Source organism: Seriola lalandi, unplaced genomic scaffold (genome assembly GCF_002814215.2).
Source record: "Seriola lalandi dorsalis isolate HSWRI2012SDOR001 ecotype SW California unplaced genomic scaffold, Sedor1 jcf7180002055007, whole genome shotgun sequence".
NCBI lineage: Eukaryota > Metazoa > Chordata > Actinopteri > Carangiformes > Carangidae > Seriola > Seriola lalandi.
In genome coordinates, this window is record NW_019525550.1 from 104,190 (window position 1) to 116,476 (window position 12,287).

Sequence of the window (12,287 nt, forward strand, 5' to 3'; positions counted from 1 at the left end):
GTGAGAGCTGCATCACGTGGTTAGAGCTGCATCACAAGGTGAGAGCTGCATCACAAGGTGAGAGCTGCATCACGTGGTGAGAGCTGCATCACGTGGTGAGAGCTGCATCACGTGGTGAGAGCTGCATCACGTGGTTAGAGCTGCATCACAAGGTGAGAGCTGCATCACGTGGTTAGAGCTGCATCACAAGGTGAGAGCTGCATCACGTTGTTAGAGAAAAAAAATGCGTCTACATGTGTTATAGTTTTAGAACTGATTACTTTTAGTCTAATTCAATGATCTGTTGAATCACAAACATCTCTCCAATAGTCCCCAGCACCATTTCAAAATTAAGATTTACTTGAAGTGAATACATGTGGAAACATATAGAACTCACTCACCTCTGTGACTTCAGAGACATCAGAGCTCAACACCTTGAATTTGAAGAGTTCCCTCAGGCATCTTTACCAATAAATAACAGACATTTATTTAGTAAACTTTGTACAGCTTCATTCCCCATGATCCTCAAGTAGTGCTTGGATCACACAACAACATGCAAAGAGCTTAGCTTAGTTACAAGAGCTCATTTTATTTGTAAGAACCAGGGCTACTGATGTGTTGATTGACAGCAGGATAGACCTAGATCTTTTTGTGTTGATGCCAATTTGACTCTTCATCAACCATTTTATTTACAGAAGGATTGGAACCCCGTCTCAGTTACCTGGAGGTGGGGGAGTTGGTTTTTAACACCAGCCTTGCTTCCACTGTTACAGCTGTTTCTGACCTCCAGTTGACCTCTGATCATGTGACCTCTGGCCTGTGGTTGACTCAGGATGAACTGTAGATACAGTGTGTTCACTCAGAGAGAGGAGCGGGAGCGAGAAGAAAGAGAGAACAAACAAAGCAGCAGCTGTTTGAACTCACCTGTTGACATTGTATTGTCTTGTTTGTAGAGTATAGGAAGTTCACACACAAACAGGTGTTAAAATAAAGCTCTGCAGGTATTCAGTGTTATACAGAAGAGGGGCTGTCAAAGGTAAACCCAGTTAGAAAGACCACTAAAGACAGAGAAGCGTCCTGACTTCCAAAAGAGTTGAATTCAAAGTTGGAATAATGCTCCAGTTGATCTCAAAGGTGTTGGATTGTTTCCCCACACTAAACTGGAAAACCACTTCTTTATGAACCTTTGAGCATGAAGACAAAGTCCTATTGAAACAGGAGAGAGAAAAACACAAACAGTAACAGGTATCCACATATACAGTTAGTGTCCAAAGGTATATGGATAAAACATGAACTAATTGTGTCGAGTGCTATGTCATGTTTTTCCTGCCTCAGATTTTCCTGGTGGTGGCGAACTCCAGGGAGGCGGAGCCTGAGCTGTCCGTCATCTATAGCTGGAATCCGCAGTGGCGACGTTTCCTTCGTTATCAGACTCTGGAGACTCATGGCGCTCTGGACTGGGAGGCCTTCCAAATCCACAACCACAGCTTCCTGGTTGTAGCCAATCACAGACGAGGTACAGGAAACAGGAAAGACATAATTTAGATATAAATGAATGACCCAATTCTTTGGGTGGGTCAAGATGTCTGAGGGTCAGGACAGAGCGTCGATCGGGGACGGCCGACTCGGCCCGATGAAGGCAACAGCAGGAACAGCTGATAGAACCAGACAAACAGTTACAAGGTTAAATGAGGGCTCTTCCTGAACTGTGGAGATTTCTGGAGATACGTGGTTTCCTCCTGAAGATATGAGCTTTCTGAACAGTGGAGAGAGCTCGTATCTCCTCATCAGCTGTGTGAAAACTTGTATGTTCGTCCGTCTGTGAAATCAGAGTTCATGGAACCATTAACATCAAACACACCTACACCTGCTCTGAAGTGTGTGTGTGTGTGTGTGTGTGTGTGTGTGTGTGTGTGTGTGTGTGTTTCCTGTGAAGATAAAACACACTCATTGATCTGAGCTGAAAAGAAGGAAAGATTGTTTATGATCTGACCATTAAGAGAGAGAGAGAAAGAAAGAGAGAGACACAGCTTATGCAGGTGTACTGTGTACACACACACACACACACACACACACACACACACACACACACACACACACACACACACACACACAGTCTCTTTGTACTCTCATGTGTAGATACACAGAACATAGACCACAGAATACAGAACACAGAACACAGAACACAGAACACAGATCATAGAACACAGAATACAGAACACAGAACACAGAACACAGAACACAGAACACAGAACACAGAACACAGAACACAGAATACAGAACACAGAACACAGAACACAGAACACAGAATACAGAACATAGACCACAGAATACAGAACACAGAACACAGAACATAGACCACAGAATACAGAACACAGAACACAGAACACAGATCATAGAACACAGAACACAGAACACAGAACACAGAACATAGAACACAGAACACAGAACATAGAACACAGATCATAGAACACAGAACACAGAACACAGATCATAGAACACAGAACACAGAACACAGAACACAGAACACAGAATACAGAATACAGATCATAGAACACAGAACACAGAACATAGAACACAGAACACAGAACACAGAACACAGAATACAGAACATAGAACACAGAATACAGAACATAGAACACAGAACACAGAACATAGAACACATAACATAGGTCTCATTGATTTTAGACATTTTATTGTGGGAAAGTTACAGATTGTAACTTGACGTAGAAGAACCCGTTTGTTCCTGCCGCTGTAACAAACAATGGTTCTCGTTATAACAGAGGTGATGGACGGGGGCTTGGGGGGGGTTACTGTTGTCTTCTTCTTCAGCTGTTTTAGATTGTGACAGTGTCCCTGTGTGTCCTCAGCCAAAGACTCCAACCACAACATCCACAGTGTGATCTACAGGTGGAACCAGGACACTAAGGTAAGGACATGTCCCGTTCTGTCCTCTCTTGTTGTGTCCTCCTGTCCTCTCTCCTGTCCTCTCTCATGCTGTCTCTGTCTCTTTGTTTCCTGTCCTGGTCTGTCCTCTTTGTTCTGACCTCTCCTGTCCCTCCTCTTGTCCCTTCAGATGTTCGAGGTGAACCAGACTCTGTCCACGTCTGGCGCATATGACTGGGAGTTCTTCACCGTCGGACCGTACCACTTCCTGGTGGTTGCCAACACCTTCGACGGTCAGACCACCAGCATCAGCTCCACCGTCTACATTTGGTTGGACGGACGTTTCCAGACCTTCCAGAACATCCCGGTCAGTGTCTGTCATCTTCATGTGGTAGATCAGGTCAGGGGCTGGTCAACATCTGGTTCCAGGACTTTGTGTGTGACGTTCAGATCATGTGACTTGTTGTTACGTCTATTTAGGATTTGAAAATGTTCGACTCTGACGCCCTCTAGTTCTAGTTCCTGTGGGACATGAAAACCACATCGACTGAACCACAAACAGAAACGAGACGTTAAGATAAAACATTTATCAAAGAAAAATAAATACAGTTGTTTTTAAGACGTTAACTCTCTAAGAGCTTTTGTTGCTATCATTAAAAGATCTTTTATGTAATTATGAGTTTTTGTTATAAAATATAAATCTTATAATTGTGATATTTTTTGTACTTTTGAGATCGTTTTTATCCAAATTATGACACAAGACTCATAATTAAGAGATATTGTTTTTTTAATCAGAATTATGTTTTAAGTAGTTTTTAAAAATTGCTTTTAAAAATGCAACTTTTTTCATAATTACTGTTTGTTGTAATTGTAATAACCTTGAGATCTTTTTTATTGTAGTTATGATATCTTTTTAATGTTATGATGAAATCTGGTCTTATTTTAATAATTAGATCTTTTTATTTTAATTATGAGCTTTTTATTATAATTTCAGATCTGCTTATGTAAAACTATATAACTATATAAACTATAACTAAATTTTCTCCTAATTTTGAGATTATCTTTGTTATTCTAGTTATTGTAATTATGAAATATGAATCTTCGGATAATTTATAAACAGATTTTTTATTCCAATAATTAATTAATAATTAGTTTATTCTAATATTAAACTCCTGATTAGAGAAAAACTGTTTGAACTGAACAACTACAAACTCTTTGTTTTGTTGTTCTTCACAGAAACACATGAAAAACAAGGCACCAAAACCTTCCGTCTTGATGGGACGTTTTATAGATTACATTTCTGTAGCGCCCCCCTCAGGACAAACGTAGCATCTCCACTCTGACAGCAGATAGATCAGTTGTTGTTTGTTCTTCTTCTCCTGTTTGATCCAGTGTACCTGTACAGGTGAGTTCAGGGCAGACAGACATGATGACAGTAATCACAGTGAATCAGACGCTAACAACAGAACGCCATGACGACATCAACCACTAATCACACACAGGTAAAAATAACCTGCTGACTCACAGCTGCAGGAAACTGAGTTCATCTGAAGGAGTCAGTAAGAATCTCCTGATACTCAGATTTAATGTATGAACAAATATTGACTTTCCATAAATGAAATATACAGCAATCAGCCATAATATTGATCATTGACAGGTGGAGTCAATAACATTGATAATTGAGCATCTCCAAACCTGCAGGTCCTGAACAATGTCTTTATTGGATTTTCATATTATTTTACAGCCATTAGCAGAATTATGCAACATATGACGCAATATACAGCCCCACTACTACTGACACACATGTCCTTGAACACAACACACCTAAACTTAAAAACTCAACCCACATGCGACACCTTGACCTTTAGACGAGCTCTTTGCCCATTAACAGGATGAGGGGAACAGTGACCTTGTCTATATATTTACTCCTGGTGATGCACTAAATGTCCCAGGAGAAACTCAAGACTGAATGAAGGGCCAACTAATACCTTCAACTCCACTTTTTAGTATTTAAAACGATAAACCATTAAATCCTCTGTTGCTTTCACAACAGACCTGAGGTTCAGTCTCTCCAAGGTTTTACAAGATGAAAGCAGATCTGTTTTTCCAGAGTTGGAAAAAAGTTTTGCTTCTTATGAAAAAATGACCGTCAGCTTTGGCGTCCTGTCTCTTTTTCTCTAGTTCTGTCCATCATGTCTTGTCTCACCGTCCCGGCTGTTTGGACTTAGACTTAGTTAATGTCTTGACTCTGACTTGTCTCGACTGAAGATCTGGACTTGGACTAATCTGGGACTCAGCTGTTGGTCTTGACTTCAGACTTTATCATTTTAACAAAACAAACCATGAAACACAAAGAAAGAGAAACTTGACTTTCTGAACCTCATGATTTTCCTCAGTGGCCCAAACCGGACCCGTCAGACCTGCAGCAGGTCTCAGGTGTTTACTGCTGCTTCACTGACTCCTGTAATAAGTGTGAAGCAGGACGTCCTGCAGTAAAAAGGTCAAAGAGCCATAAAACATTAATATGATGACAGACGTTCGCATGAAAGCAGATTCATGAAAATGTGTTTTTTCATTTCATCTCTTCAGTTCATTCATGAAGGAAACGAAAGCCTCCAATTAGAATGCAGGAAACCAGAGGAGTGTAATTAATGTGTGTGTGTGTGTGTGTGTGTGTGTGTGTGTGTGTGTGTGTGTGTGTGTGTGTGAGGGGGTTTCCAGCTGCAGACAGCTGTTTGGACTCGTCTGTCAGGGCAGATCATCTGACTGAAGAAAGACTTTTATTGGATTTTAAAACCACAAAAAACGCTAAAGCTTCATGAACCTTTAATTTGACGAAGTCTCAGATCAGCAGCAGACTGTTGACACCACGTGGGCCAGGTCTACAGACACACTTTACACTGGTTCACAGGTTCGGACCAGAGGCTGGCGCCCTCTAGAGGCAGCACAAGTCATTACACCTGGAACAAACACGATGTCTGAGTGAATTTAGAGACTGTAGATTTTTAAAGAGTAATAATCCTGTGTGAAATGTTAAAACTAATGATCAAATGTTGGATTTTGGAGGAAGAGTCCGTCAGTGAACCGTCTCCTCTGAAACATTTTCGTGATGTTCAGTGAATATTTTATTTTTTCATGTTTAATGTAAATTTACAAATTAAATTGTCTTTTCTGTAAATTCTACACATCTAAGTATTTTCCATGTAACATAAAGCACAGCTGAGAGCTGACATGTGATGATGATATTCAACCAGTCTTTAGTCGATCTTGATGCAGCACACCTGCCCAAAGTGACAAAAGGTGTTGGACTCAAACCTCATTTATCACCATCAGAAAAAAGATCTCAGACCCTAATGATCCCAGACGACTTCTCTTGGTTCATGACGTTTGTAAAATCAGCGTGAAGACGTTGAGTCTGTGATTAAAGCTCATTTTTATCATGGAAGAGAAACAGTGACAAGCTGCAGCTTCAGTGTCAAATCTTGATACTATGATCAAGTGTCTTTCATTATTTATGAAATTTAAGGACCAAAATAAACTGTGTTTTTACTGCAAAAAACGTGGCTCACCTGGTTTATCGGTTACTGGTCTGACCAGTAGCTGCTGATTTCACTGGGCCGAGAGGCTTTACTTTAACTGTTTTCATCATTGATCAATCTGATGATAATTTTCTTGATAGGTGATTAATTGTTTGGTTTTTAAAAGTAAAAAAAAAACAGTAAAAAAATCCCGTCATCATCTTTATCTTCATCTTTAAGATGCAATGAGTAATATTTAGTTTCATATACGACAAAGAGAAACTTCTTTCTGGAACCTGATCAGTTTTTGCTTAAAAACCTTATTGAAGCGATTAATCGATTATCAAAGTATCTGCTGCTTCATTTTGTTTAATGAATGAACTGATTTCTATATTTTTAAAAGGTTATATTACCTTGGTAACAGTCAGTCGTCATCTCTGAGTCCTGTCCTCTTTCCTCAGACTGTAGGAGCGACTGATTGGGAGGCGTTTCAGATCGGCGACAGGTTTTTCCTTGCTGTTGCCAACAGTCAGAGGGTCTCAGACCGCGGCCCAAGTCCCTACAGCATCAACTCCACCGTGTATGAGCTGAGTACGCTCACACAAACCTTCATCCGCTTCCAGGACATCCTCACACACAGGTGACCCACCCACCCACCACACCGGGGGGGTTAGGTAGACGGGTTTCACTGTGAATGTCCAGATCTGAACTGTTGTGGTTGTGGTTGTTGTGGTGTTCAGTGCGGTGGACTGGGAGTTCTTCACCATTGGAGACGAGAAGTTCTTGGTGGTGGCCAACTCTTATGACGGCACCTCGTACTCTCTGAACAGCGTGGTCTACAGGTCGGTACTTCCTGTCCAGGGTCGCAGGTTTGACTCTGTATCTCCAGGTTTTCATCTCTTTATGTTTTCGTATTTTCAGGTGGCAGGGCTACGAGGGTTTTGTCCCAGTCCACAGTCTGCCGACGTTCGGCTGCAGAGACTGGGAACACTTCAGCACTGATGAAGGCTCCTTCCTCATCTACTCCAGCGCCACCTCCAGGCTCAGCAAGGTCTTTAGACTCAAGACCTACTGAGCTAAATCCACCTCAGACTCTCTGACTGAAAAACCCGCGAAAACACTCAGCGGAGAGTTTGACTTTTAAACCTTAAAACTGTTGACGTCCATGTTTCTCCAGAATTGAGTCTTCAGAGTTAAATCCTGAGATTCTGTTGGAGCTCAAACCTCTTCAGCTCTCTACAACCTGGAAATGAATTATTATCAACTTGATTTATTTATGAAGCACTTTTCTCTAACTGAGTTTATAAAAAGGTCAAGTCATGTGAAGCTCTGCTGATAAGGACAGCACCCTCCAGTGGACAAAGACAAACATGTTAATGTGAGACAACCAGAGGAGGATCGTTGTCTTTGTGGGACTGGACTTCAGCACAAAGTCCAATGAGGTGCTACTCTCTCATTCAGGTTCACAGCAAAACCTGCTGAAGGTTGGGTTTGTAATAAAGTCAAGTGAAGCTCTGTGTCCTCAAGGTCTTCGGTGTCTTCAGGGTCTTCAATGTCTTCAAGGTCTTCAATGACTTCAAGGTCTTCAATGTCTTAAAGGTCTTCAGGTTCTTCAAGGTCTTCAGTGTCTTCAGTGTCTTCAATGACTTCAAGGTCTTCAATGTCTTCAAGGTCTTCAGTGTCTTCAGTGTCTTCAAGGTCTTCAATGTCTTCAAGGTCTTCAAGTTCTTCAAGGTCTTCAATGTCTTCAATGAATTCAAGGTCTTCAATGTCTTCAAGGTCTTCAGTGTCTTCAAGGTCTTCAATATCTTCAGTGTCTCCAAGTTCTTCAAGGTCTTCAATGACTTCAAGGTTTTCAATGTCTTCAAGGTCTTTAATGTCTTCAAGGTCTTCAGTGTCTTCAGTGTCTTCAATGACTTCAAGGTCTTCAATGTCTTCAGGGTCTTCAATGTCTTCAGTGTCCTCAAGGTCTTCAATGTCTTCAAGGTCTTCAATGTCTTCAAGGTCTTCAATGTCCCGATAGGTTTATAGATAACCAGACAGCTTCTCCAGGAGGTCTTCCTGCACTCGACTCCTGATGAGCAGTTTACTCTCTGACTGAGGACATGGAGGACCTGGTGGACCTAGAGGACCTGGAGGACCTGGAGGACCTGGTGGACCTGGTGGACCTGGTAGATGTTGACTCTCGGATTATAAGCTACGTCAGCTTCCTGTGTTTTGGACCCTCTTACTCTCCGTCCTGACGGTTGCTCGTTGAATCAGTCAGACACTTTTAAGTTACTTCACTCAGCGGCTTCTTTGAAATTAATTGATTTAATTCTGAGATTTTGTGACCACGTCCTCAGAGCGGGATATTTTCAAAGTAAGAGTAGACTTTACTTTGAAGGCCACAATTTCCCTCTAAAGATTTATTTACAGTTTGAAAGCGGAAGAAATGTTTACAGATGTGAGTAAGCTCTGATGAGAAACAGACCAGCTGATGAAAATGATTCAAACTGTTCAGATGAATTAAAGCAGAAAAACATTTACATTTAATTCAACATTTATCAGTAAAACCAAAGAAAAGCTTTTTTAATTTCTGTGGCAGCAACGGGTCGACTGCTTCTGTTAAAGCTGTACAAGAAGCTGACTCAGTGTGTGTGTGTGTGTGTGTTTGTGTGTGTGTGTGTGTGTGTGTGTGTGTTGTTTGTTTAACTGCAGCTACAGTCAGACTGAACACAAACACACTTTTAGACCAGGTGATGATTTGATCTCAGAGATGTCTTTATTTCACAGACACACTGGATGTTTGTATTACATGATGTCTGTGTTAAAACACAGCGAATAACACACACACCTACAGATGTAAGTGTTTCTGTTGAGTCTTTATTGAAGGTGCAGTGACGTCAGGAATAAAAACATTGGATCATGTTTGAATATTTATTCATTTCCTGTTGGTTTTATTTTGTTATAGTCGTTATTGTTGATCCTTTCTATATAAATGTTGATGATAAATGTAAATGTAGCTGCATGTAAAACAGAGAAAAGTAGGAGGAGGGGTTTTGTTTTGGGGGTTTAATTTTGTTTGTTTTATTATTTGCCACATTCTGGTTTGTCTGTGCTCCTCCAGTTAACTGTATATGATGGAAAAAGACATAAAATAAATATAAACAGACTCGTGGTTCTTATGTTCTCAGGTTTACAACAAAGTGAATAAACCTCTGTACAACATCACTAAAGTGTTAAATCCTTAAATCCAAATGATCTGAATAATATTACATATCACTAATATATATTATATTTAAATTGGACTGTTTAACTGAAAACAAACTTGATCTATAGATTTAAAATAACAGACTCCACAGTTCAATCTCAGCAACAACACTGATCCCATATGATTTCCAGTGCAGGCTAATTACATAAATGAAGTTATAAAGAACGTGTGAGCTCAGATTCTTCAGTCCTGCTCTGGATCATGACTCCACATGAAGAACTGACCTGAACCAGGAAGAAACCAGACTGAGAGACTTCATGAGGATGGAGACGGACCAGGAGTATCAGCAGACACATGAGCTGAAACACAGTTAAATACAAACTTTTCATTATAGTTTATTTACTCAATGTTTCTGCTTTTAATAAGCTTCATTCTTTAGCTAAAGTTTTAATTACTTAACATTTTTGTGATACTGAGTGGGTTGTGGACTCAGGTCTGTTGTGTACTGTAGTTTATTATTGTTCATGTGTGTTGTGACCTCATAAGTAAAAACTTATAAAGACAAACAAACTAAATGAAGTGTATTTGTGATGGTGAAATTACAGTTTTTAGCTTTTTATTCTCTATCCTTTGTTAAAGCAAAACACACAGTGTTTTTCCAGTTAATATATATATATATATATTTTTTTTTAATTCTATTCATTTATTTTTTAAATTATGTTTAATATTATTAATTACAGTTATCATATATGGTTACGTTTTCTTTGTTTATTTTTTATTTTATTTATGTTGTTTATTTTTATCTTATCAATTCAGTTTTATTCATTGATTAATTAAGGTTAATTTCATTGTAGTAATTTAGTATTTTCTTCATGTTTAATGTTGATTAATTAAAGTTCATGTGAACACCTCCTACCGCCAGGTGTCGCTCTGTGGATTTAACGCCTGTAGTTTCCGGCGGTGTTTTTTGGGATCATTTCCGGGGTGAAAGGTCCCGGGACCCGGTTTGAATCTTCGGAGGTCTCCGGTGGTGTATTTCGGTGTGAACGGAGAGGACCGGCGGCTCGTCGGCTCTGAACGTGTTCGGACGTGTTTACCTGTGGCGGTGAGATCCAAGCTCGTGCTGCGGCTTCAGGTAAAAACTTTATTTGTGTCGGTTTCCTGTGTTAGCATGCTAACAGGCTAGCCGGTGTTTACAGTTGAACCGGCCGTTACCGTTAATTAACGCCGATACCGTTAATTAAAACCGGTTCATAACGTCTGACTGGGTCAATCAGAAGCCGGTTAGAACCGGTTCAGACCGGGTTCAGACCCGTGTGCTCAGGATAGATGTTGTGCTGTCGCTGCAGTTTAACGGCAGGATTAATGATCACACTCCAACAGGTTGTTCACCTGTACGCTACACCTGGTCACAGATACTTTACATGAGTCAGCGTCCTCAGGTTAAATAAAAATCAAATATAATATAAAAATTGAAAGTTAAGAAGACTGAAATCACATTCAGATAGAAGCAGAAACAATTGAGCGAGCAGTAATAACAACATTACAGGTCACAGGAAAGAAAATGAATCAATAAAAAATAAGAAAACGAAGGAAAAACAATAAAATTGATAAACGACAAATATGATAAAATAAGCTTAAAGGGACAAAACAAGTGGTCAGTCAGGTATTAAAGTGCATATTCATATAAATGTTGACTTTTTCAATATAACTGTATTTGACATAGTTTATATAATATTTCATTTAAATAGGCATCAAATAAAAGTGAAACCACATAAAGTATTTTGCTAAAAGTATTAAATTATTATTTGTCCAGATGAAAAGTAAATAAAAAGTGACGGAAAATAAAACTCATGAGAGAAAAAGACGTTTTGAACCAAACATTTCTAAAATTAAATTTCGAATTTTAATTGCTTATTCTTATTATTTGATTGTGCTGTGATCAGTCCTCATGTCCATTCTGTACAGGTGTCCACCTGTTGCCATGGAACCGGAGCTGCTGATTGGCTGGCAGCAGGAGAAGGCGGAGCTTAAACAGGAGGTGGGTCGTCTGCAGGACGAGCTGGCAGAGAGTCGAGCGGAGAGAGAGGAGCTGGAGTCCAGGAGCAGAGCTCTGAATGACAGGGTGAGGAAGGGGGGGAGGAGGTCATGTGATCATCAGGGTGAATCAAAGCTTTAATCCTCTCTCTCTCTCCAGCTGTGCCAGTCAGTGTGTCCCTCGCTCGCCCTCTCTCTGCGTGCGGAGGGTGAGCAGAGAGAGTGGAGGAGGAAGGTGAGGGAGGGGAGAGAGAGGGAGGCCAGACAGGCCTTGCTCATCCACCGGCTACAGAACAAGGTGAGAGTCCAGGACCGAGGGTCCCAGTGTAGTGCTGATGAAGTAATCTGCAGGTACTGCAGTAACAGGCCAGAGTATCAGCAGTAGTACTATCACAGTGTAGTACTGATGAAGTATTCTGCAGGTGGTGGAGTACAGAGGTCGATGTCAGCATCTGGAGCTTCAGCTGCAGGAAGATCAGACACAGCTGCTGCACACTGAGGTCAGATACTGGTGTAATACTAATACTGCTACAGTACTACAGTACTCAGTGTTTCCTCTACATTCATTTAAATCACAGCCGCCACGCCTCCAAATTTCTTTTCTTTTTTTTTTTTATTGTCGCAAATGCACCACCGCCACATCTCTCCACCTTCACATCTCTCCACCTTCACAT

General features: G+C 40.5%; 2 protein-coding genes across 2 annotated transcripts in view; both read left to right on the forward strand.

The window, feature by feature from the left end:
- LOC111647645 (thrombospondin-type laminin G domain and EAR repeat-containing protein) overlaps positions 1-10,064 on the forward strand; it is an 18,700-nt gene extending 8,636 nt beyond the window's left edge. The window contains exons 11-16 of the mRNA XM_087171488.1: positions 1,315-1,495; positions 2,850-2,908; positions 3,056-3,232; positions 6,845-7,023; positions 7,124-7,225; positions 7,305-10,064. Of these exons, the coding sequence (XP_087027614.1) occupies positions 1,315-1,495; positions 2,850-2,908; positions 3,056-3,232; positions 6,845-7,023; positions 7,124-7,225; positions 7,305-7,458 (852 nt within the window). The 3' untranslated portion in view covers positions 7,459-10,064. The remainder of the gene's footprint in view (positions 1-1,314; positions 1,496-2,849; positions 2,909-3,055; positions 3,233-6,844; positions 7,024-7,123; positions 7,226-7,304) is intronic.
- Positions 10,065-10,556: 492 nt separating this feature from the next.
- LOC111647647 (uncharacterized) overlaps positions 10,557-12,287 on the forward strand; it is an 18,619-nt gene continuing 16,888 nt past the window's right edge. The window contains exons 1-4 of the mRNA XM_087171487.1: positions 10,557-10,711; positions 11,545-11,701; positions 11,774-11,911; positions 12,036-12,113. Of these exons, the coding sequence (XP_087027613.1) occupies positions 11,561-11,701; positions 11,774-11,911; positions 12,036-12,113 (357 nt within the window). The 5' untranslated portion in view covers positions 10,557-10,711; positions 11,545-11,560. The remainder of the gene's footprint in view (positions 10,712-11,544; positions 11,702-11,773; positions 11,912-12,035; positions 12,114-12,287) is intronic.